The sequence below is a fragment of the Beta vulgaris genome, chromosome 8 (genome assembly GCF_026745355.1).
Source record: "Beta vulgaris subsp. vulgaris cultivar EL10 chromosome 8, EL10.2, whole genome shotgun sequence".
NCBI lineage: Eukaryota > Viridiplantae > Streptophyta > Magnoliopsida > Caryophyllales > Amaranthaceae > Beta > Beta vulgaris.
The window spans coordinates 7,817,274-7,844,622 of NC_079209.1; the positions used below are offsets into that span (position 1 = coordinate 7,817,274).

The window sequence follows — 27,349 nt, forward strand, 5'->3', positions numbered from 1 at the left end:
AAATCGAGTTATTGTTGTTTTGATTTTTTTTATAGTTACCTTAGAAGTGGAAGAAGTTACTCTTATAGCATATAAAGTTACCCTAAAAGTGCTAAAAGTTACCCTTGAAATATATATAAAATTACCCTACAATTGCTGAAAGTTACCCTAAAAATGGTAAAAGTTACCCTAAAAATGATAATAGTTACTCTTATAATAAATACAGTTATCCTTGAAATATATAGAACTACCCTTAATATAATAAAGTTACTCCAAAACTGGAAAAAGTTGCCCTAAAAGTGTTAAAAGTTACCTTAAAGGGGTTAAAAGTTACCCTTGTTTTCAGTTTTCAGATTAAGAGTTGTTTTCAGCGGATCCTACCCCTATATATATACTTAAAAATTTCCATTTATATATATATATATATATATATATATATATATATAATCATATGTTGAAAATAATTTAGAATATTCTCTTCAATTGTGAATAGTGTCAAAATTCTAAATCGGAATAACAAAAGAGAGCGGAAAGAGTATTAATAATAAGTTATTAAATAATAATAAAAAATTATCTGATAAATAAATTAAGATCGAAATTAAAATAATTGAAACTGAATTGAACTAATTGTTGTACATTCAAGTTCCCACATGCCTGGTTCTCTGTCTAGTTTTCTAGAGAGAGTTTGTTCCCTCTAGGTTTTTCCTTGGTAGGGTTTCTTCCTAGCCTCCGCGGTTAGGGTTTTCACTTTTTTAAAACTTTCTCCTTCTTTCTTCCTCTTCTTCTTCCTTCATCCTTTTCTTAGGGGCTACCACTGGTGTCTTAACTAGTGGTAAGCCCCAAAAAATCCTATTTATTTGCTTTCAATAAAAGTTCCCATCTTTTAGATGGTGATTTTTTCTAGTATGTTGATTGTGTTGGTTTTTGAAGAATTAGGGTTTCACAACTTCTGTAAAATTATGGAAGACTATTGGAGTACGTTCATCCCAAAATTTCCGCATCTGCATATCGTATGCGGAACCAGAGTGAACTCACAGATTGCATTGCTTCAGATGAAGATTTTTATTAAGGCAAAATTAAGTCAAATCTGCGATGTTTACATTTCTAGGGTGATATGTATTTCTATTAGAATTTTATGTTTTTCAGAAATGGCTTTTAAATGCCGTTTGGCGAAATATTAATGAAATCCTTTTTCTTTCCGTCAAAAAAAAAAAAAAAAAAACTGAACTAATTTTTAACTAAACTGAAAATAAGATTAAAAAAAAAAAGAGAATCGCTCCCAATTTTCCCAATAAGGCAATAATTATTGCCTATATTGCACCCATGCCAAACAAGCTAATAAAAGTGATACACGCAGTAATAAATGTCATTCCCTTGACATTGAAGTCAATTGTCAACTCTTACCCTTACACACAAACTACAATGGCGCCTATAAATCACTTCTCATCTTTTCTTATTCCTCATCTTCCTCACAATTCCATAAAAATGTCACTCTGTATCCTCATCTTCTTAATAATACCTCTGCTACCATTTTCATTTTCCTCAGCTCAATCTCTCTCCTCATTCTCCATCTCAAGATCACCATGGCACCCATCTCAAAACCGCACCATTCTCTCTCCTAACTCCACCTTCACCGCAGGATTTCAACGTTCACCCACTTTTCCAAATCTCTTCATTTTCGCAGTTTGGTACTCCAACATCTCTCATGATCACACCATTATTTGGTCTGCTAATTGGGACTCCCCTGTCCACCAATCAGCTTCTTTGATCATCACATCCAACGGTGATCTTCAACTCATCAACGGCTCATCTGGCCCCAATCTATGGAACACCACAACTTCCGTGAGGTCCAATTCTAGTAGACTATTTCTCAGAGATGATGGAAATTTACTGTTTGGTACTTCTTGGGAAAGTTTTGAATACCCAACTGATACTTTTCTTCCTAATCAAACCTTTAGAAACACCACCGTTTTAACATCTAGAAATGGGAAGTTTAAGTTTACCGGGTCAAGTAATCTGGTTTACGGGTCGGATATTTATTGGAGTTCGGGTTCTACATTAGTGAGTTTTGGCGTTGATGGGCGGGTCGTAAAGAGTAGTGGTGACCCGATTTATTCAGCCGATTTTGGGGAGAATAATAAAACCCGGAGACTCACCTTGGGGGATGATGGGAACCTTCGGATCTTTAGTTTTGATCCGAAAAGAGGGAAATGGGTTGTTGTTTGGGTGGCTTTGCTAGAGATTTGTGAAGTACATGGTTTGTGCGGGCCGGGTTATATTTGTTATAGTGACGGGTCGACTTTATCGGATTATGAATGTGTATGTCCGCCCGGTTTTAAGAGAAGCCCAAATTCGGACTCGTGTGAGAGCAAGATTCCTAACAATGATCTAGCAAGAAGCAAGTTTCTACGTCTTGATTTTGTTAATTACTCGGGTGGGTCGAACCAAACAAATGTAATAACGTATAGTTTTGCTAATTGTAGCTCCAAGTGTTTGGCTCACGACCAATGCCTTGGGTTCGGGTTTAAGTATGATGGGTCGGGCTATTGTGTGCTCCAACTCGAGAAGCTCATAAACGGATATTGGTCCCCTAATACGGAAATGGCCTTTTATCTTAGAGTAGATCAATCTGAACCCGACCCGAGTAATTTCACAGGCATGTCAGAGGTGCTCAACACCACATGTCCGGTATTAGTTGGTTTACCCGATACATCTGACGAATCTAACAAGACCACTTGGAATATAGTGATTGTAAGTGTTCTTTTCACCGTTGAGATTGCTAGTGGAGTGCTCTTATTTTGGGCCTTTTTGAAGAGGTATGTAAAGTATAGAGATATGGCTCAAACACTTGGGCTTGGGTTATTTCCCACAGCTGGCCCCAAAAGGTTTACTTATGCTGAAATTAAATCAGCAACAAAAGATTTCTCAGAAGAAAATATGATAGGAAGGGGTAGTTTTAGTGATGTATACATGGGAAAGTTGCACGATGGTCGTCCGGTTGCGGTTAAGTGCTTAAAAAGTGTGACGGGCGGTGATTCGGAGTTTTGGGCGGAGGTTACTATCATAGCACGTATGCACCACCTCAATTTAGTTCGTTTATGGGGCTTTTGTAACGAGAAGAGTCGACGAATTTTGGTTTATGAGCACGTTTCAAATGGGTCACTTGACAAGTATCTTTTTAGACCAAGTCATATTGGATTAGAAGGTCAAAACAATGAACATGAGACAGACATGATGTTAAGCCAAGAGCAAAAGCCCATACTTGATTGGAGTATTAGGTATAGGATTGCCCTTGGGGTGGCAAGGGCTATTGCATATCTACATGAAGAGTGTTTAGAGTGGGTATTACATTGTGACATCAAACCTGAAAACATACTCTTAGGGGATGATTTTTGTCCTAAAGTTGCTGATTTCGGGTTGTCAAAGCTTAGGAAGAAGGAGCAACTCGTGACCATGTCAAGGATCCGCGGAACGCGAGGCTATTTGGCGCCCGAATGGACGAAGAATGATCCAGTTACTTCGAAGGTTGATGTGTTTAGTTTTGGAATGGTGTTGTTAGAAATTGTGACGGGGGTAAGAAATATGATTCAAGGACCTTCTTGTATTCCAAGTGAAGAATGGTATTTTCCTAAGTGGGCATTTGAATTGGCAATTGAAGAAAGGAGGATGGAGGAAATATTGGACCATCAAATTAAACATTCTTATGATGATAAGGTGCATTTTAACATAATCGATCGAATGGTGAAAACAGCTATGTGGTGTGTTCAAGAGAGACCAGAGATGCGTCCATCTATGGGAAAGGTGGCTAAAATGCTTGAAGGAACAGTGGAAATTATGGAACCACCAAAGCCAACAATGTTCTACTTGTGAGAGGATCAATATTTACTAACCTGTTTAATAAATAATAAATACAATAAATTGTGCTTGTGGTAGGGTTTTTTTTTTGTTAGTGTTGTAAGTTTAATAGGTTAGCTTATTTTTTCAATGTATGGATCACATGATAGGTTATTTTTTCTTCTTATACATTATTGAAAAAGTTGTCAACAACTATCCTATAAATTTGGTGGTTGTTATTTTTGTTAAAAATAACTTTATTTTGAAAAATGTGGCAAATAATCATTTCATAAAATTTTTTGTTGCAAAGATCTATCTTATGCGAAAAAGTGGATATGGGCTCGCCATCTTTCACATTGACCGATATGTAACTTTTAGTGTCGATTAGTGTTGGTCAAACACGTATATATTATATGCCTTTTGAATCTGAAAATTAAATATTGAAAACTAACAATGATATAAGCTTTGAGTTTGCGATTTTAGATTAATGACTTGCGAACTTAATTAGCAATTTTATTATTTAATTTATGTGAAAGGTTGTTGAAGAAGATGTCTAATATAAATTTTTTTACTAGTCTTTTTTTTATAAAAAAAAAATTGAAGGTAAGATGAAGTTCCTTGCAAGTAGGGGAGAAATTGAGGATCCCTCATTGCATGGGGTGAGAATCAATCCCAAAAATTTCTGGGATTGGAGGTAATGCCAAATCACTAGGCTAATACTTACTACTCAGTCTAGTTTTTAATGGAAAAGATACATAAAGTATATTGGTCTCCAAATTTATGAAAATAACCAAGAGCTATAACTTTTTTTTATAAAAACAAGAAAAATGATATAAAATTTAATTACAAAGCTTCACTAGAAAATTAGCCAGAAGAATAATCAAAAGCGGCCAGAATATGGCGAGCACCACAGGCGACAGTGAAAGGAACTGAGCTCAATGGGTAAAATGTAAATCACTAAATCCATTCTGATAGGAGAATGGAGATAGAGGGTCCATGTGCAAGGCCATCTTAAAGGATGGAGTAGTGGTGTACGAAACAAATCTGACCGTTGGGTCAACCTGATTCTAATCTGACTTAAATCTGATTCGACTTGTGAGGGTCAATCCTCAGACCTAACTAAAACCTGACCTAGGATTACCCAGACATGATCGGCACCCAACAAGATTATATCCTGACCTGATCAGACAGACCTGCTTTCAAACGCGAACCCGGCCGTACTGAACAAGATATTACTAAAATTCAATTTTTTTTATATCTACGAAATCATTTAAATATATTAATTTATAAATTTGCTTATATTTAATAAAATAATTAAATAAAAAAATTAAATTACATTCAGTTTGAGGATTACACACTAATATTATGTATTGGTTTATATTTTTATTTTCATTTATTTTTGAATTATTTGTGTAAATTGCTCTCTTGTTTTAAATTTTTTTGTTTGTGATCATAGTGGCTAGCTCACAAGTCACAACATGTATGATGTATGTATATACGTATAGTATATTAACATTTTTTGCTTATCCAAAATTTTGATGTAATTTTAGTACATGTCATAGTGTTGTAACTGTGGATGAGATTATTTGATCGCTTTTCGGCTATTAGTTTCTTAGTACTTACTAATGTCGTCTTATTAATTCTCGATCATGTCGCTTTGCATAATGCAAATGCTTCCATTAAATACTATAGTTTAATTACTGCACAACATATAATTAAGATCTTAGCTTATTTGATTGAAGAACAAAGTTATATTAGGTAATTGAATCGTGTTAATATAATATTATAAATTAATTCAAAATACAATATCTATGTCAATGTCATACAAATTTACAAAAATCAAATTGCTGAATTTATAAGCAGCAAGCCAGTAACAACAACCACCAAAATCTTCAAGCCAGAAACAAACGCAGCAGCAGGCCACAAGCAGCAGCACCCAACAAATGCAGCAGCAAGCCACAAGCAGTAGCATCGAACAAGCAACAACATCCAACAAACGCAGCAGCATCCAACAAGCAACAACAGCACAAGACCACGGTAATTAAAAAAAATCAGCATATACATAAAATGAAATAAATAAATAAAAGATATGAACTTCAAAAACAAAAATAAAGCATAATTCTAAAATATCTTGGAAACTCATACTCCCAAAAACAAAAATAAGCAGAATTTTAGAATATGAACTTCAATAAACTCATCCTCCCAAAAACAAAAATAAGCAAAATCATGAAGGTTAACCTTTGACTATTTTTATACCATATAATAATTATATATTATATATATATATATTATATTATTAATATATATATATAATATTATTTATATATATAAATATATATATATATATAATATATATATATATATGTGAGTCTACTATTTAACTTATATTACAATAAAGGTATTATTTAGATCTTATTGGATTTAATTTTAGAATATGAGCTTCAATATTATTTTGTAATATATATTTAAAGATGATAATGCTTTTTATACGTGGACTGAAAAACGTGAAATAAGAATTCAAAACTCAAACCAAAAAAATCAGCATATACATAAAACAAAATAAAATTTTATATTTATCAATTTCACATGAACTGAAACTTGAAATCAGAAAAAAAAAAACAAAAGAAGTTCATCTTACATGAAACGAAAAAGATCAAGAAAAGAAAATGAAAAAATCAGACATGTTACCTAAAAAAAAGATAAAAAAAGGAAATAAAAGAATCATACATCTTACATAAAATAAAAAAGATAAAAAAAAAAGAGGAAATGAAGCAAACCTCATAAAAACAGTCGGACGAGGAGAGAGAGAAACACCAATGAGATTTTTGTGTTTTCCGGTGAGATCTTTATGCTATCCGGCAAGATCTATACGCTTTTTGGCAAGATCTTTACGTTTTCTGGCAAGATCTTTACGTTTGTCGCGAGATCTTTACGTTTTCGACGAGAAAGAGACGAAACCATTTGAGAACTCAAGAACTGAAAATGCTTTCCGGCGAGATATATAAGTTTTCCGGCGAGAAAGAGACGAAACCAGTGAGAACTCAAGAGCAGAAAATGCTTCCCGGCGACATATATAAGTTTTTCAGCGAGAGAGTGAAGGAATGAAGAAGTTAGAGGCGTCGCTGATGAGAGAGAATGAAGGAATAAACAATTGAAGATGGCCTGACCAGGAGTTACCAAAAGTTGAATTGATGTCCAATAGCGAATGGACCCGATGTTTCACAATCATCGAAGTAAGGTCATTACTAATTCAAACCGAGTGCACTTGACTCAACTCAAGCATACATGAAACCTAAATATGACCTGCGCAAACCCGGTAAAAAATATCTACCGACGATCATACCCGAGAATGGATCGACTTGTAAATGGAACGTTCAAACCTTTCCGGCACCCGGGTATCACATGATTCAAATGTGTTCGACCCAGTTGAACAAAACCTGACCAATCACGTCCTGGAACACTGACTGTCAGAAACCAAACCTGTCCGAGTCTGACCACGTTCGCCGTGGGTATACCCAGAACCTGTTTTGACACCACTAGGATGGAGGATCTGTATCAATAATCAACATTGCTCTCTTAAATTAATATATTTACGCATAATTGTAAACTATAAGTACGTATTTGTAAAATTATATTCTACATAAGAAAAAAAAGCACCTAAAGTGTGAAATTAGGATCACGTAATTAAAGTTAAAAAAGAAAGTTTAAAATTTGAGGCTCTTTTAAATGAAAGGTTATGTTATATTGTTGTCCTTACATGTCCTAATAGACGACCTTTTCTACATGCAAAAACTATCAATACTTTGAGATGCATTATATATAAACCCGATCCTCCCCTCCGGCAAATTGAAGGAATGAAAAGTGAAAGAGTCAAAATTAGAGTACACGATGTTAAAAAAAATCAGTAAGGGGACATAAGTTTGACAAGATAAAATTTGTTGTACATTGGAACAATAAATATAAAGCAAATATCAAACAAGATAAAACTTTTTCAAAATTTACGAAATTTTTTAGAGGACATCTTTTACAAATAAAACTAGTTATTAGGCTCTGGCTATGCCCCAAATAACAAAAAATTTCATTTATTAATATTGTATTTTGATATGATAACACTAAATACAACTTGGTCTAGTGGTTACAATTTTAGTACATGAACTTGAGGTCACGGGATCAAAACCTATACTATACAATTTTTAATTTTTTTTATTGTACATGGATTACATGAACTAAAAGTCCTTAGAGAGAGCGCCATGTGGCACCGTTCCTGGTTTATGCACGCCTTTTAATATATTAGTATAGATTAGTTATTGCGCCCGGGTTATGTCCCGAATAAGAAAAAGTTTCGTTTCTTAATAGAATTCTTTATAATAACAAAACTAAATACAACTTAGTTTAGTGGTTAAGACTTTAGTATATGTACTTGAAGTCTCGGGATCAAACCCCTATACTATGCAATTTCTAAATTTTTTATTGTACATGGATTATATGAACTGAAACTCTCTAGGGAGAGCGCCACGTGGCACCGTTTCTTGTTTATGCACGCCTTTTAATATATTATTATAGATTTTAAAAAACTATCTTTTAAACAAATTTCTTTCATAATATTACCAGATAATGATTTTCGTTAAAATTTACTATTTAACTTTGCCATTGACTTAGTTATGGTAATTTCGTAACATTCAACACCATTTGAAGCTCGAGCTGAAGAAATTTGCCCAGCAACTCATGAAGCAACTGTAGAAAAGTCTCATTAGTGGCATCACAAATATGGTGGTGAGAAGGTTGAAAAAGGTTACATGACTACATATGCGAGTCTATGGTGGAATAAACGATCAAAAATTAACAATACTCATCATCTAATAGTATTTTGAAAAAAGTTCTTGTAAAGGGTAGTATTCTAAAAAAAAAAATTGGAGGTAGTATTAGAGTAACATTATATATATGTAAAGGGTAGAATGATCTTTCACTAGTCATAGGTCTGTACTGTAAACACTTTATATATTGAATGCCAGGGTTAACCAAATCAGGTTAACACAATTATTCTCCACGCTTGTACATGGTATTAGCGGTATGGGTGGTTAACCGTCCCGAAATAATATTTCGGTTCGGTAATCGGAAGTTTCTTGTACGCTCTTTTTGTGAACTGTAATCGTTTAATCCGGTTACCGCCTAAGCGGTTAACCATTTTTTCGGTACGGTTTTTCGGTTAACCATTAACCATTATGTTTTATTTAATGTACATATATATTTTCAATTTTTTGTGCATATATTTTAATATTATATATACTCTAATATAAAATGTATTATAAAGTGGATAATAAATCAATTGGAAAACATAACTAACACTAAGAATTCACTTCATTTCCTAATTATAGTGTTTATATTAGTACTAGAGTTTTTGAATAATTACATACTTCCTCTAATTGTTGTAACTTAGCAACAAATATTAGAATTAATGTAATTGTTTGAAAATGTTTCACAACAATTAAATAGAGAAAAAAATATTTCGGTATTTCGGTTAACCGTTCACTCAAAAATCATAACCGTAACCGTACCGTTTAACCGCTAATTTTTTCAGTTTGGTAACCGTACCGTTCAAACGTTTTTTGTCGGTACGGTAACCACCCATTTAGACCGGGTTTTTGCTATTTCGGTACGATATTTCAGTTTTGGTTGTTTATGAACACCCCTACATGGTATCACAGCGAAGGAAAAACAAATAATTTTTTTCCTCTCTTCCTGGCCTGTAGTCTACCCATCCTCTCTCATGGATTCTGCCGCCGTGTCTTCCGCCACCTCTTCCTCCATGTTGTTCCCCCGCGTGTCTTTTTCTCCGGCCACCCAGCCGCAGAGCACCTTCGCTGGTTTATCCAGCCCACCGCCGATGACCACTGCCGCCGCTTCTGGTTTCACCAGCCTCTCGCCCGTCACAGCCGCTGCTGGCTTTCTCAGCCACACGCCGACGAATCCGGTCTCTTTCGCAGACATGACTACCTCACCGTCGCACAATCCGCAACCGCGATTTTCCCCACGGATTCCGTTGGGGTTCCAACATTCGGCCCTCCAATTTGCGTCGTCTTCCTCACCGACGGTTGGTCTTTCGGTACCTTCCCCGATGTTCAGCCTCCCGCAGTTGTCTGCGCCTAATCTTACGAACTCGGTAACAATAACTCTTTCCTCTCCTGATGATTATCTTCTATGAAAAACACAAATTACTTGCCTTCTGCTTTCTCATCAATTGCTTGGTCTTGTTGATGGTACTACTGTTATTCCTCCTGCTACTGTAATTAATGCATCTGGTAATTCTGTTCATAATGTGCACTTTTATGAATATCTTCGTATTGAAGAACAAGTAAAATCCTGGATTTTCGCTACTTTGTCTCGTAATGTTTTTGTTGATGTTCATGATCTGCACACCTCTGTGGATATATGGAATAGATTACAATTTAGATTTATGCATGCAAGTGGCTCGTTCTATGGAATTAAAGGGACGTTTGTCTCGTATTAAAAAGACTGATTCCCAGTCTATAAATGGTTATTTACGTGAGATCAAGGTGATTGTTGATTTCCTTGCTGCCATTCAGTGTCCTGTGTCGAACCAGGATTTAGTGCATTATACTCTTTTTGGTCTGGATCGTGATTCTGAGTATGATCACATTGTTACTACTTTGCTGCATTATCCGTTCCCTCTCGTTTTTGATGATTTGCGACCCAAGTTGCTCCTTCATGAACAACGTTTGAAAAATTTGAAGGATGGAACTGATTCCTCCTCTCATCATGCCTTACTCGCTGTTTAGTCTTCTGGTTGCTCCTCCAAGTCTAACTCTGGAGGGAGGAATAGGGGAAGAACAAGTAAAATCCTGGATTTGCGCTACTTTGTCTCGTAATGTTTTTGTTGATGTTCATGATCTGCACACCTCTGTGGATATTTAGAATAGATTACAATTTAGATTTATGCATGCAAGTGGCTCGTTCTATGGAATTAAATGGACGTTTGTCTCGTATTAAAAAGACTGATTCCCAGTCTATGAATGGTTATTTACGTGAGATCAAGGTGATTGCTGATTTCCTTGCTGCCATTCAGTGTCCTGTGTCGAACCAGGATTTAGTGCATTATACTCTTTTTGGTCTGGATCGTGATTCTGAGTATGATCACATTGTTACTACTTTGCTGCATTATCCGTTCCCTCTCGTTTTTGATGATTTGCGACCCAAGTTGCTCCTTCATGAACAACGTTTGAAAAATTTGAAGGATGGAACTGATTACTCCTCTCATCATGCCTTACTCGCTGTTCAGTCTTCTGGTTGCTCCTCCAAGTCTAACTCTGGAGGGAGGAATAGGGGAAGAAATAACAGAAATCGAGGGGGTAACAATAATCGAAATTAGAATAATCGTGGTAATAATGGTGGTGGCAATGGGGGAAATAATAATTTTCGTGGCTCTGTAAACAACAACAATAATAATGCTAATCGGGGACGTTCCACTGGTATGAGTAAATATTCTAACTTGTCATCCTCTAGTATGCCTTGCCTAGATTATATTACTAATGATTTGTCTTCCACAAGGAGTAATTCATCAAGTAGCAATGTAAACTCAACCCCTATTTCCGATACTTGTGGTTTATGTTGGTTTCCAGGTCATCAAGCTGCTTATTGTCCTCAAAGATTCAATTCCAGCTTTGTTTCCTCTTCATCTGAAAGTTTCACTCGATCCTTAGCTGCATTTTCTATTGGTGGTGAAGCTGATGATTCAGTCTGATACCCGGATTCGGGAGCTGCCTCTCACATGACTCCTCAGGATGGTAAGTTTTCTGCTAGAACTCCTTATACTGGGTCTAATTCTGTTGTAATTGGTAACAATACCTTATTCCCTATTAAAAGTACTGGTAATTTAACCTTAGAAACTACAAGTCGTCCTCTCTAGTTATCCTCTGTCTGTCATGAACCTAACTCGAAACATAATTTATTATCAGTTAACAAGTTGTGTCAAGAAAATGATTGTGTTGTGAGTTTTAATAAAAAAAATTGTTTCTATTAAGGACCAGACAACGGGGGAGGTTCTGCTTCGGGGATCCGGTAAATAAGGTGTCTACCCTCTTCAGCCCAGTGTTGTCCCTCCTGAGACTCCCGTTCCTGCTTTCTTAGCAACTAAGGAGTCGGGTGACGTGTGGCATGCTCGTCTGGGTCATCACTCTTCTAGTATCTTAGGATCTTTATGTTCAAATAATTCTATCACATGTACTTCTAAGTTTCATGATGACTGTGTTGGATGTAAGTAAGGAAAGATACATCGCTTACCTTTTGATTCAGTTGAACATATTTCTTCATATCCATTATACAAAATTCACAGTGATCTTTGGCAATATCCTGTTTTGTCAAATCAATTATATCGTTACTATGTTGTGTTTGTTGATAATTTCTCGCGATATTTATGGATTTATCCTTTACTTCGTAAATCAGAAGCTTATTCTAAATTTCTTGTTTTTCAAAAGATGGTTGAAAATCTTTTTAATTGCAAGATTAAAATTTTTCAAAGTGATGGAGAAAGTGAATTCGATAATTCCCCTCTTCTACAACATTTTAGTGACAATGGCATCATTTTTCAAAAATCTTTCCCCCACACTCCAGCTCAAAACGATGTTGCAGAACGCAAACATCGTCATATCATTGAAATGGCTCGTACTATGATAATTCATTCTGATCTTCCTGCTGAATTTTGGGTTGATGCATCATACACTGCCACCTACACTATTAATAGATTGTCAAGCTCGGTTTTAGGGGGTGTTTCTCCTTTTGAAAAATTATTTCATCATCCCCCTTCCTACCATTTTTGGAAAACATTTGGCTATGAATGCTTCCCCTTGTTTCTGCATTCTAAAAATCACAAACTACAACTTAAGTCTAAAACTTGTGTTTTTATTGGATATGCATTGGGTTATAAAGGGTATCGTTGCTTTGATCCTACTACCAACAAAGTGTTCACTAGTCGTCATGTTCTTTTTCATGAACATAAATTTTCGTATTGTGCCCTTGTTGGTCCTAATTCTACAGTGGCCTACACCTCTCCTTTGATCCTGGATTGTGATTGGAATCTCACCAATGTAGCTCACGTGTCTTCCCCTCCCGTCATGCACTGAGTCGTGTCTGACCCAAGTCCTGGGTCTGCTTCGTCCATTTCCTCGAGTTTGGCTGCCCAACCTCCATCTCATGGCCAGCCATTGCAAGTTGGGCCTCCTGCCTTGCCTAATCCAACTCCAGCGCATGCTCGGCATCTCCCCTCCCCTTCTGTCGGGCCCGCAGATGCTCCAGCGCCAGATGGGCCCCCCTCTCCCCTTTTGTTTGGACCGCTGGTCCTCCAACGCCTTTTGGATCGCCCCACACTCCTACTCTGTGTCCTGCCTGACCCGCTGACCCATTAGCGTTCGCTGGGTCACCAACCCACATGCCCCTCCCCTCGTCTTCACTCGCGGTCCCATTTGCTAGTCCAAGTGAGTCTTTTGCCTGTGTCACCTCAACATCTGGGCCTTCGTCTTCTTTGGACATGTCCCCCTCTCCTCTTATTGTCCAAAACCGTCACCCAATGGTCACTAGACTCAAAGATGGTGTGTCTAAGCCAATTTTTTTTTGAATTTAAAAACTGATGTTGTCGAGTCTAAACCCACTAATTTTAAACAAGCTTCTCAAGACTCTCGTTGGCAACAAGTTGGTACCTCGCAACTGTGATAAGAATTTACTTGGTTGTAAGTGAGTTTATCGGATTAAGTATAATTCTGATGGTTCTATGGAGCGGTTCAAAGCCAGACTTGTTGTTTTTGGCAATAACCAGCAGGCATGTATTGATTACTTTGAATACATTAGTCCTGTTGTTAAGCCTACTACTGTTTGCTTAGTCCTTACTGTTGTTGTTTTTCTAAAATGGTCCATTCGTCAATTAGATGTCAAAAATGCTTTTCTTCATGGTTTTCTACATGAAGAGGTTTATATGCGTCAACCTCCGGGTTTTATTCATCCATCTAAACCTACTCATATTTGTCGTCTTTGTAAGTCCATTTATGGTTTGAAACAAGCTCCTAGAGCTTGGTTCTCTCGTTTCAGCAATTTCCTATTATCTATTGGTTTCAAGTGCAGTAGTTGTGACACTTCTATGTTCACTCTTAAGTTCGTGGGCAAATTATCATTCTTATATTATATGTTGATGATATTGTTCTTACTGGTAGTAGTCCTCCTTTTGTCACCAAATTCATTTATGTCCTTTCTTCTCAGTTTGCTATGAAGGATTTAGGAGATCTTCATTACTTTTTAGGTGTTCAGGTTGTGCGTACTCCCTCTGGTTAATCTTTGTCTCAACATAAGTATATTTCTGATTTACTTCGTAAATTCCATCTTCATAGTGTTAAACCAGTTACCACTCATGTTGTCTCTAGAATAACATTGTCTCTACTTGATGGAGAGCTTCTTGCTGATCCCACATATTATCGTTGTATGGTTGGTGCATTGCAGTACTTAACTATGACTCATTCAGATATTGCTTATGCTGTTAATATGGTGTCTTAGTTTATGTATGCTCCTCGTACTACTCACCTTCATGCTATGAAAAGAATTTTCAGATATCTGTAGGGCACATTGGATTTCGATCTCTTCTTATATAGCAGCAGTTCTCCTACTGTTGTTATTGCCTACTTCGATGCAAATTGGGCAGGATGCCCTGACACACGACGTTCTACTACTGGCTATGCTATTTTTCTTGGGAAGAATCTGATTTCCTGGCGTTCGAAAAAACAACCTACTGTCTCTAAATCCTCCACTGAAGCTGAATACAGGGCTTTTGCCTACACGGTTGTAGAAACCATTTGGCTCCAGCAACTTCTTGCTGACATTGGCCATTTTCTTCGTCGTCTTGTGATCGTCTATTGGGATAATGTCTCTGCTACTTATCTCACTGCTAATCCAGTTCATCATGATCGTAGCAAACATATTGATGTCGATTACCATTTTGTTTGAGAAATGGTTGCCAAGGGAGGTCTTATTATTCGACATGTTCCTACACAATCTTAGGTTGCTGATATTTTTACTAAGGGCCTATCTACTGACTTGTTTACTAAACATCGTACCAATCTATCCGTTGTTTAAAGATTGAGGGGGGGTATTAGAGTAACATTATATGTAAAGGGTAAAATGGTCTTCTACTAGTCATAGGTCTGTACTGTAAACACTATATATATTGAATCCTAGGATTAATCAAATCAGGTTAACACAATTATTCTCCACACTTGTACATGTAAATTTTTTTTAAAAAAAAGTTTCGTTTAAAATGTCGTTTCTTTGAGGTTTTTCCAAAAATTTAAGATCATAACTTGTGTAAATTTTGTCAAAGTATGAAAAACATTATTCGCTAGTACTAGCTCCTCCTATCATTAGTAATTTACTAAGTTTTTAGAACGGATTTTTCACCAAATTTCTATGAGTGTTTTTTTTTTCTACCAAATATCCCGACGCTTTTTATGTTCACCATATATAGCACTCAGTTTTATACAAAATATCCTTCTGACTAACGGAAGCCTAACTCTATTAGATAGTAACTAATCTCTAATTATGTTGAGTAAGCTTAATTCACCCTAATTACCCCATTTTCTCTCTCCCTACAAAACTCTCTTTGCTCAACACCATACCTCTCACCTCCACCACTAGCCTTTGCACCTCTTCATAACACTTTATTTTGATACTCGTGCCTTAATTTATTTCATACAAAGAATATAGCTATTTGGATATTGGACCTAATCTGGTGTCTGAAAATTCGAATTGAGTTGGTTCCAACTCAAAATTTGATTGGTTTGGATTTGAAATGAAAAATTGAAACCCAAATTTTGTCTGGAGTGGATTGGAATAGGCCTGAATGCAAACTGTATGTACCCCAATTTTTTTTGCAAAGCTTAGATTACCAGATGGTGGACAAAATCCTCCTTGAGATGGAGAGCCCTTGCCTGTTATAGCCTCTCCTTCTTGCTTGCTTACTTAAATCTTATACTTCCTCCGTTTCTTTTTACTCGCTACACTTCTCATTTCACGGACTCCTAGGCAATTTTCGGAGAAGAGAGAGGTAGAGAGTAAAAAGAAAAGGGACCCATGTGGGGAGGAGAGAGATAGATAGTTTATTGCCCAAAAAAGAAGTGTAGCAAGTAATGTGAAACTTCCCATAATGGAAAGTGTAGCGAGTAAAAAGAAACGGAGGAAGTATTAGTTAAGTTTTTTCCTTTTTTTTCTAGGGTTTTTATGAGCTAATTCGTGTATAGATGCGTGTAGTGAGGCAAAGAACTTGAAAGCAAGTATATGGATCTGTTCCAGCTGTCTATGGCTAGGCAACAATGAATTTACTAATAGAATTACAGATCTAGATAAAGTTCTTTTTTATATAGATGTAGTTGATAAAAAGACTAGCTAAGCAATGATTAAACTAAAAAGAAATATTTGTAAAAAAAACACATGATCCTTTATTAAATGGATCCTATCGTGGTGTGATGACAGTTAATAAGCACGATAAATGACATCCAATTACTTTTAGACTATGATTTACATATCTCTATTATATAAGGGAAGGGGGGAGCAATGGTGTCCTCTTTTGAAATGCCTATTTTGCCCCCCTCCCCCTCCCCTTTCTAAATTACAAAAGGAATGTCAAAATCAAAATCGACACTCAAAAAAAACTATCGAAAATTAATTTACAACACTCACTCACAAATCACTTAAAAGAAGAAACTTTACAAATCACTCATACAATTGAGAAAATCACGTTATAAAAATCACGCAAATTACTCAAATAATCGGAAAATTTTATTAAAACTTAAAATTAACATACAAACTAAAACTAATAACCTAGAACGTCAATACATACAAAAACATTTATAAAAATTTACTTACAAATCACTATTCTCAAGAACCATTACCAATTAATTGTGGGTCATGATAAAAATAGAGGTGTATTTGTAGTGAAATCAGAATTTAGAAGTTAGACAAGGAAAAAAAATATTTACTTTTTTATAGTGTTTAGAATTTAGAAGTTAGTATTGTACTTAATTCAAAAATCAACTAAAAAATTATAATATTAGAAATCATAAATAAATTCAATAAGATTTCTATTTTGTTCATAGAATTTAACTTTGAAAAGTAAAAAAAGAAAAAGAAAAAAATAATGGTGAGAGACTTAAGTGACATAAACTAAACCAATCAAATTTTGCAACTAAAAACAATTATACTTCATATGTCTAATGTTCAAATTTTGACTCTTATGCCGAAGAAAATCGAGTTTCTGTTTCGAAAATTTCAAGCACGCATCGCGTGCAAAAAATTCTAGTTAGTTATATATGATAAGTATTAAATACTTTAACATTATATCTCTATTATATATGGCAACACGTGAAAAAGGAAAAAAACAAAGAAGAAAAAAAAAAGAGATACCCACGTGTTTCATTAAAACGAAAAAGGGGAAAATAAGATGTACCATATTTAAATTGAATAACAGTTTTTTAAAAAAACAAAATACAAAAACAGTTATACACAATTATTTAATTTTCAATTTACTTTCATACGGATTGTGTGCATATATACAAGACTAGTATCTTTTATCTGAAGAGTATTGCTTATAAAGCTATAACATATTGGACGGCTTACAATAAAATCATCCTGATATCATACTTTTAATAGTAAGTGTCAAATATTTCCATACTAATACAAGTTCATTATTAGAGCATAATCGAGCACCCCATATATCAAAATATAACTTAACCGAATCAAAGTCATGAATCATTGCTCGGAGAATGCATGAATGAGACATCAGCTTCACAATTAGAAAGAACAAGAACAACCGCCTCCATCGTTGGTCTCTTATTTCTATCATCCTCCATGCATAAAATTCCTATCTCTATCATTATCGCAGCTTGGTTCTGCTTGAAGTCTCCATCTAATCTCGGATCCACAAAGTCAGTCATCCATGAGTCGTCTTCATCTTGCATCTTTGCTTTTGCCAATCTTACATAGCTTGTGAATTCCTTAATTTCTTCCTCACCAAGACTGTCATCTAATGAACAACTCGATAGTCGAATTCCTCTCACAAGCTCTAGGATCAGAACTCCATAGCTATAAACATCAACCTTTGCAGTAAGTGGAAGGTTGGTTGTCCACTCAGGAGCCATGTACCCTTTTGTGCCTCTCATTTGGGACAATCTGGACACCCCCTGACTACCTTGTTGACATAACTTTGATAATCCAAAGTCCGAGATTTTAGGCTCAAAATCGGAGTCTAAAAGTATGTTTTCTGGCTTCACATCACAATGGATAACCCATTCTAGGCACTCATGATGAAGGTAAGCCAAGCCTTTCGCAGTGCCTAATGCAATTTTGAATCTTGTTTCCCATTTAAGAACGGCAGTTTTGTTGGCTGACAAGAACAAGTGATTGTCTAAGGATCCGTTCTCCACATATTCATACACCAATAACCTATGTTTCCCTTCAGAGCAAAATCCCCAAATTCGTGCTAAGTTCATATGGTTGATTCTACCAAATGTGCTCACTTCGGCCCAAAATTCTTCCTCCCCTTGGCCAATGTTTTCCAATTTCTTTACTGCTACCTCTCGTTCATCAGCCAAAGTACCCTTGTAAACTGTTCCAGACCCCCCTTCTCCAAGAACTTGCTTGAAATTGCCGGTTGCTCTTTTGAGTTCACTATAGCTAAAGCTCCTAAACTGACTACAAATAGTTCGATACCCCTCCGCTAAAGAAGCTGAAATTCTATTTTTCTTGAAAACAAAAAACCAACTAGCAACAAAAATTATAGCTTCTATTGCTCCAATAGCCCCACCAAAACTATATACATAAACCCACTTAAATCTCCGACTAAAGGCATCATTATATGTTCTAGGCAATGGTACAATTTCTGAATCCCCGATTCCACAACCCAAACGTGACACATTAAGGATAATTTTGGAGTCTGATGTGTGTGCGCTTGTTGGAATTTTTAGGAATAAGTTCTCATTAGACATGTATCCATTATAAAGATCACCTTTTAAGTAACATGACCATATCGCTGATCTAAGTGCATGCTTAAATGCTTGACAACGACAATCTCCTGAACAAAGATTTCGGCAATGTTCAAAAGTAATGTTTGTAGTATAATTGAGATCAAAACCATAGTAATCAACCTTGGGCATCTCGACAAATCGAGAGTTGGAGCAAGTCATCTTGAATTTAGGCTTGCACCCTTTGCTCCAATCAGTTGAATCAAAGGGTTCATAGTACGGAGGGCATGCGCATTTTGGCGTAGGAGTATAAGTACAAATCCCATTCCTACCACAAAGACCATGCACACCACATTGTTGGGACATAGCAAGCCATGTTATGGTCCATAACCCTGACAAATTATTTAAGCTATAAATCCTTAGATTCCCATCATAGTCCATTGTTAACCTTCTTTTAACCCCAAGATCACCCATATCAGAAGTATTAATGTGTAGATAATCACTAGAAACAAAAACACCCTTATCATCAAGCACTGCGACCCTTCGACTATTGTATGATGTTCTACCATTTGCAAACACATCATTATTAGGATTAGGCCAATAAAGACTTGAAAATTCAGAACCATCATAGACCATTTTCAGCACATTATCACTGTCAAAAAAGAAACTAAAATACCCAGGAGTCAAGAGTTGGGGTGAAATTCTGGAAATCAGCTTTTGGTTTTTTGTAAAATTTTGATTAGGGAGCAAAGTATCAGTAGGATAATCAAAGCTTTGCCAAAGGGTCTTACCAGAAAAGTCCATGAGCACAAGGTTTCCGGAGTCGTGAAGCACAACTCTATCAACTGTTGTTGAGAAAGTGTTTGTTTCCCAGACATTTGAGTCATCAAAGTCCGTCAAGACTAAGCCACCATCTTTCCAAAGGCTTAGCCTCGAGCCTCGGCCATTGACGGGTTTTCCTGGATTAGCCACCCAAACCAGTGTTCTTTCCTTAGAGTTGGTGTACCAAATTGAGAAATAATAGGCATTGGTAGTGGCATTGAAAGTATAGAAGCCACAAGTGAAGGTTTTGTCTAGGGAAATGAGGTACTTTGAAGATGCATGTTCAACAGATAAGGAAGAGCCTTTAGAAAGATAATTTGAAGTTGTTGCTCTTATTGATGAAAACATGGAAAAACTGTAAATAATTAAGAGGAAGAAAATGATTTGTTTCATGGTGGGTTGTTTATGGCAAATTTTTGTTCTTAATTAGGAGACGAGGAGGGGGATGTGAACATTCCATATTCTTGAATCTTGCATGTGATATTATATAGATTACTGGATTTTTGTCAATTAGTGTGTAGTTTTTCTAAGCAAGCAGGAAAGCTGAAAGATTGTAATACTATTCAACAATTGACGACTTAGTTGCATGAGTAACACGGCCCAAAGTATACGCAAATGAATTGTATCCAAAACTTAGGTCCCAACAAGATTTGTATTGTTATTCAAATGAATTGCTAATAATTTTCTTTATCATTATTTTCCGTGGATGAGAGGAATTGAAACGCTTCCATAATAATGAAAAAAATCCATAATATTCTTCGTATTTTCTATTTCTCGAAGGTTTCGTTCTCACCTTTCTCATTCACTCTAAATAGATGAGAATATTTTAACATAGATGGCCAATGATTCATTTGTTTCAATAAAATAGTGGCCCAATGACTCCTTTTATCCCTTCAAAAAGATATGGACCTCGAATGAAATACAGTATGTTTTTTTATCAGAATTTTAAGAACGTTTTAAATCTGCCCACCGGTGTCATCGACATGTCTCCACGCCTTACATCTCCCCTATTGTATCCAATTCAGATAATTCACATATAGTAGCTTCTATTTCTGACAAAGAAATTAGAGACGCTATATTTAGTATCAATACCACAAAATCCCAAGGATCAGATGGTTATGGGTCTAAATTCTTCCACCAATATTGGATCGGAATATTGTAGGTCCTGACATCTGCAGAGCCATACATGATTTTTTCAATCATGGTCACCTTTTGCATAGTGTTAATCATACATTAATCACCTTGATACCGAAAACAGCTAATCCTGAAAAGCCAAATCAATTCAGACCTATCAGCTTATACACGACATTATATAAAATTATCTCAAAAATTTATGTAGAACGTCCTCGGCCAGTTCTTGTTAAAATTATCAGCCCATTTCAAAATGTCTTTAATCTTGGAAGGCTTATACATGATAATGTACTTATTGTTCAAAAATCCTGAATATCTTTAACAAATCAAAAAGTAAAATGGGATGGTTTTCCCTGAAATTAGATAAGGAAAAAGCCTATGACCGTATCGAATGGGATTTTCTAACCCATGCTCTTAAAAGTAATGGTTTTCACCAACAATGGATCAAATGGATCTTGCAATGCATCTCGACTGTCTCCTACTCACTCATCATCAATCAAGACACAACCTCTGTCTTTCACCCTTCTCGAGGACTTCGCTAGGGTGACCCTTTATCACCTTATCTTTTCATTTTATGTATGGATGTCCTCTATCGACAACTGGATTTTGCAGCAAAAAACTCAAAATCAGGAATTGGAATCAAACTTGCTCTACATTCTCAGATAATTCCAGAGCTATTCTTTGCTGATGGTGGCTTACTATTTTGTAAAGCTAACCTAGATTCTGCTCATCGCCTCAAAAATATTCTAGATTTTTTTTTACCTTAATTCAGGGTAATTAGTGAATTTTCATAAATCAGCGATCATGTTTTCTAAACAAGTCCCGAATTCTAGACAACGATGGATTGCATGTATTTTTAATATGACCCCAAAGGTTTTTTTGGGGAGTTATTTGGGCGTTATATTCTCCAATTATAAGTCAATGCCTAGCGATTTCCACCACTTAGCTCAAAAAGTTGACAGCAAAATTAATTCTTTACACAATTATTTTCTCACGAAAGGTGGAAAATCAGTTCTTATTCAGAGTCATCTAGAATCTTCCCAGCTTATTTTATGGCAACAACTCAGCTTCCTAAGAAAATATGCTCTACAATAGATAATATCAACCGAAAGTTTTTCTGGCGCTCCTCAACAAACTCTTCTAGACTATCCCTAATTGCATGGTCAAAAATTTGTCGTCCTAAAAAATATGGTGGGTTGAATTTTCGGAATACAGCCCATGTAAATGACGCATACTTAGCTAAAATGGGGTGGCGAATCCTTTCTGACCAACACTCTCTCTGGCCAAATCTTATGCGCCAAAAATATCTTTGGAATACTTCTTTCTTTGAGTACAAAACTAAGTCAAGAGACTCTCATATTTGGAAGTCCAGTCGTCGATCTCGAGAGCTTCTAAGGAAGGGAATACATTGGAAAATTGGAATTGGAACAAATGTTTATTTTTGGATTGATAACTGGTGTGCTAATCAAAGCCTTATTGAAATGCTAAATCTTCAAATCATGTCTATTGCTAATCTGGAACTTACTGTCAGTAGTGTCATTCTTCCATCTAGGCAATGGAATGTTTCTCTACTTAATGAACTAGTTCCATCTCATATCATCCACCTAATTTTGGGGATTCCTATCCCTAGCTATCCCACAGCAGATGTTCCTTGTTGGGGGTTTAATAGCTCTGGAGATTTTTCTATTAAAACAACCACCTAGCTCGCTCATGGAATTACTCCTCACAGTATTCCTTGGTCTTTTAATTGGATATGGAAAATTAATATAGCCCCTAAAGTACAAATTTTTCTATGACAATGTCTACAAAATGGTTTGCCGCTAAAATTCAATTTAGCCGACCGTCAAATCACTAATGACGCTCTTTGCGCTCTTTGTAAAGTTGATAATGAGACTCTTGACCATTTATTTTTGGAAAAATGGATCAGAATACCCCCAACTTTGGGCGATCCGCTTTTAATACCCCCCAACTTTGGATTATTTTTAAATACCCCCAACTTGGGGTTGGTCCGCCAAAAATGCACCATTTACCTGTTATGACTGGATCAACTGGTAAACCAAAAACCCCACCCCATCTGCTCATCTCTCTCTCTCCTCTCCTCATCCCCCAACCCCCCACTGCCACCTTCCCTCACCACCATTTCTCTCTCCTCCCTACCACCTTCTTCATCACCTTCACTCCCACCAACAACCACCTCTGATTTCTCCCTTCTTTGTCTGTTCTCGACCACCTTCAACAACCACTCCGCTCTGGAGGCTCTTTCTAGGTCTCATATGGTGGCAGTGAGCAGTGGTGGGTAGGCGGGAATTCGACGGGGTGGTGGGGGAAGGGGGGAGGCTGCGAGGGTGGGGATGGGAGCTGCAAGGGTTGGGCTGGGCGTGGAGGGAAGAGGTTCGAAGGTGGTGGTTGGGCTCGGCGTGGAGGGGAGGGGTTCGAAGGTGGTGGTTGGGTGTTGGGGGGAGGGATTCAAAGGTGGTGGCTGGGGTTGGGGAGGAGGGGTTCAAAGGTGGTCGCTCGGGTGGGGGAGATTCTGGTGGGTGGCTGGGGTGGGGATGGGGTGTGGGACTGGTGGGAGGTCGTGGTAGTGGTGGGTTGGTGGCTAGGTGGTGGTTGTAATGGAGGAAGAAGAAGTAGAAGATGGAATAAAAAAAATTACCTTGCTAACAGGTTACAGGTCATATGGGTATATTTTTGGTGGACCACCTAGCTCCAAAGTTGGGGGTATTTAAAAATAATCCAAAGTTGGGAGTATTAAAAGCGGATCGTCCAAAGTTGGGGGTATTCTGATCCATTTTTCCTTTATTTTTCACATGCCCTCTAATAAGTCAATATTCGAACTCATATCTACGACCAAAAATTCGTTATATAGTGCCTCAAGATCTTCTCCAATGCCTAACGAGTCTCTGTCCCTACCCTCAGGCCTTACAATTGTTCTATTACAATTTGTGGAGTATTTGGAAAAAAAAAACGCAATTCAATTATCTTCGAGGAAAATATGCTTAATTTAAAGCGTATTTATTACAGAGCATGGCATTTGTATTTGGAATGGACTACGTGACATACTATGTATTTTTCCTTTACTATCTCTTCAATTCCTTGTTGTAGGTCCTCTACTTCCATCGCAGTTAGTTGGCAGCCTCCCCCCTCCAATTGCTTCAAGATTAACTTTGATGGTTCAGTTATTGACTCATCAACCGCTTCTGGTGTTGCCATTCGCAACTCCGCTGGTCTTCTTGTGTCCGCTCAAGTTTATCGACTTTGCCAATCGCTGCTGAAGCCTGGGGATTAAGAAATGGACTGATACTTGCCATTCAGCAGCATATTCAAGGTCTATATATTGATGGAGATAATCAAGTAGTTGTAAGAGTGCTGCAAGGGCATTGCACTTGTCCCTGGACTATCCAAACCCTAATTGATGACATTGGACAATTGCTTTGTCAGTTTAGATTCTATACGATTAAGCATATTTTTCGAGAAGCTAATCGGGTAGCAGATCTTCTATCAAAAAAAGGTCACAATAGTTCTGCTGCTTCTGAAAATCACATTAAAGAGCCAAATGTATCTCGAAATAACACGATGGTTCAAAAGAATGCTCGAATTATGCAATTAGACCTAAGATGCACTAAGAACTTCATGAAAATGAGACTTAATACTTACCTATATACAACTAAAAACCGACTTATCAACCACTCATGAGTATATCTTTTTCTTATACATGACGAAGAACTTAGCAAATGCTTTCATATTGTGAACAGTATGAAAATTCCAAATAAAAAGAACAAAAGAGAACAGATGGAGTATTTTAAGAATAATGTCCCTAAAGCTCTCGGGTCGGGTAGGAACCTTATTTGGTCTCCCCCTCCCCCTAGTTTATTCAAACTGGATTTTGATGGTACTAAGGTCGACAATGGTAATGCTTCCCTTGGTTTTGTCATTAGAAATGATGTGCTTCGGTGGTAAAACTCAGGATCTCGTGTCCCTATGATTCGGATTGATGCTTGGGCCCTTATAGATTACGAAGAACTTAGCAAATTATTTCATATTATAAACAGCATGAAGATTCCAAATAAAAAGAACAAAAGAGAACGGATGAAGCATTTTCTTTAATAGGAGTATTTTAAGAATAATGTCCCTAAAGCTCTCAGGTCGAGTAGGAACCTTATTTGGTCTCCCCCTAGTTTTTTTCAAACTGGATATTGATGGGTGTAAGGTGAGCAATGGTAATGCTTCCCTTAGTTTTGTCATTCGAAGCAGTGTGGGTGATGTGCTTCTTGCTGGTGGAAAAGCTCTGGGCTCTCAAGTTTTTATAATTCAGATCGAGGCTTGGGCCCTTTGGGAAGGGGTTAAGGTTGCCCTCTCCCTTGATATCTTCAATCACATTATTGAAGTAGATAATCTTAAGTCATTAAATCTATGAAAAAATCTTGGCGAATTTTGTGGGAAATTTCTAACATTGTTTTGAGATATATGTTGGTGCTAATTTGTCTCGTTTTCTTGAGTGCATGTTCATTCATTGTTTTCGCTAAACTAATTGTACAGCGGACTTTATGACTAGGAAGGCATGACTATGCTTCCTTTTTATATTGGTTTCCTCCATACTGAATTGATTTCTCTCTTATCATCTGTAAGTATGTTTTAGGCTGACCCTTGAATGAGGAAAAGGCATTTCAGGAAAATGCCGAATTCCTGAAGTGTTCCCCTATTTATAGAAAAGATCTTCAAATTCCAACAAATATGTCAAATTTTCAGCCATTAATCTAAAGATTGCCAACAGTGTGGCCCAATCCAGCGCATCTAGCCCAGCTCGTCTCTTGGGTCGTGTGGGTTAAGCCCGCGAAAAGCCCGATCCAGCCCAACTCGAACCGTGAAATTGGTGGGTGGGTCGTGAGCCATATTTTTTGAGTCCAACCCACGAAAGCCCACTACTAAAATCACCCAATACGGTTCACGAAACTGGTCCAGCCCATGTACCGAACCATCCAGGCCAAGTAATTATTCGACCAAATTGTGTACATATTAATCAAATTGTATATATTTTAATGAAATTGCATATATCATAATTCAATCAAATTCAAAATTAATGAAATTATTCATTAATATTAGTAATTGTATTTATTTTACATGTTCCATGTTCTTTGCAACGAAAATAGAGCCGTTAGTGGCGAGTTGGTTGGAGAGCTTCAAGGGATCAGCTCCTCACTTTGTGCCACTCCATGAGAGTTTGTTGGAGAGGAATAAGGGAGCATCTCCACGATCTCCTCCACGCTATCCTCCACGCTATTTCCATCTAATACATTAGATAATCACAACCACAATATATCTACTAACTTAAAGAATCTTTTATCCAAAGATTTCTAAGTTACTAGAATATTAAACATACCATATGATAAAGATTCAAAGAGTATAAAATAAATATCTTGACTTAGATTAAATAATTAATCTTTCTCAACAAGATATAAATTCAAATTGGGACATTACATTATTTTTGGTTTTTATAATTTTCGCTTAAATAAATAAATACTATATAGTAAAATTAACCTAAGTATTTGGCATCATCAAAACATGAAATACAACAAAAATACATATTTATAATTTTGAACCTATAGCATACCATGGTGGCATTACATGAATCTAATGAAAGTTTGTCAACGACATTGCAAAGGTATTATGCAATTCACTAATTATTATATTCATAAAATATTTATTATATACATAATTATTCATGTTTGTTTTTTCACATATATCTATATGTCAGACCTTATTCTTTTCTCCATGAACTTGATTCTACTAAACTAATTGGAAAATAAGGATTCGCGTTCCTAGACTATTTGAGGTCACAGATCATAAAAAAAGGAGAAAGTTTGATAAGTCTTAATATGGTCATGATGGATGAAGAGGTATATTTTTCTCTTAAAGAGTATTTTCGATTATTAGTAGAGGTTAGTTTTATATTTAATTAATTATATTTATGATACTGTCATTATAATCTTTTTTCACTTTCCCATCTTCCATTCTATATGCGTTAGTGTTCATGTGCATTAAAAGTTGAAGTTGTGGCTGACACTCATGTTTTCTATAATTTTTCTGTCATGCATCTATTAAATAAGTACCCTCTACTTTCTTCAAGTATCATTGGGGTGTTCTTCATGTTAAAATTGTGTTAACTATGTTAGTCATACTAATTATCGGGATACTATTTAATAAATAGACTTAGCTATAATATTTAGTTCAATATTAAAAAAATATAAAATGTATATATTGCAATAAAAAAAAATTCTAAAAATAAGAGTATAATGACAAATACTTTCTCCGTTCTTTTTCTCCTGCAACAATGAGTTTGGGCATGGCTTTTAAGGAAATGAAAAAGTGGATAGTTTAGCATAAAGATACCCCTTTAATTAACAAGTGTAGGAGGATAAGTAAATCCTTAATAAAGTAAACGCAACTTTATGAGGCAATTTGATGAGTATTAATGATGATTTTATTAATATAAAGTAAAGGCAATATTGTCAATTATAGTTGTTTTCTTACTAAAAGTAGAGTGGTCCAAATAAATAAAACTACCCATGATTATT

General features: G+C 36.2%; 2 protein-coding genes across 2 annotated transcripts; one reads left to right on the top strand and one right to left on the bottom strand.

The window, feature by feature from the left end:
- The first annotated feature begins 1,365 nt into the window (after window positions 1-1,365).
- On the top strand, window positions 1,366-4,076 carry LOC104883009 (G-type lectin S-receptor-like serine/threonine-protein kinase At1g34300). Its single transcript, XM_010667448.4, has one exon. It carries the CDS (start codon window positions 1,402-1,404, stop codon window positions 3,847-3,849), a length of 2,448 nt encoding a protein of 815 aa, XP_010665750.2. The 5' UTR covers window positions 1,366-1,401; the 3' UTR covers window positions 3,850-4,076.
- A 12,726-nt stretch (window positions 4,077-16,802) lies between these two features.
- Window positions 16,803-20,185, bottom strand: LOC104883011 (putative receptor protein kinase ZmPK1). Its single transcript, XM_010667449.4, has one exon. It carries the CDS (start codon window positions 20,034-20,036, stop codon window positions 17,604-17,606), a length of 2,433 nt encoding a protein of 810 aa, XP_010665751.1. The 5' UTR covers window positions 20,037-20,185; the 3' UTR covers window positions 16,803-17,603.
- Between the last annotated feature and the right edge of the window lie 7,164 nt (window positions 20,186-27,349).

Excerpts from the sequence above, each read along its gene's own strand:
- LOC104883009 (XM_010667448.4), top strand. The coding sequence starts at position 1,402 with ATGGCGCCTATAAATCACTTCTCATCTTTTCTTATTCCTCATCTTCCT.
- LOC104883011 (XM_010667449.4), bottom strand. The coding sequence starts at position 20,036 with ATGAAACAAATCATTTTCTTCCTCTTAATTATTTACAGTTTTTCCATG.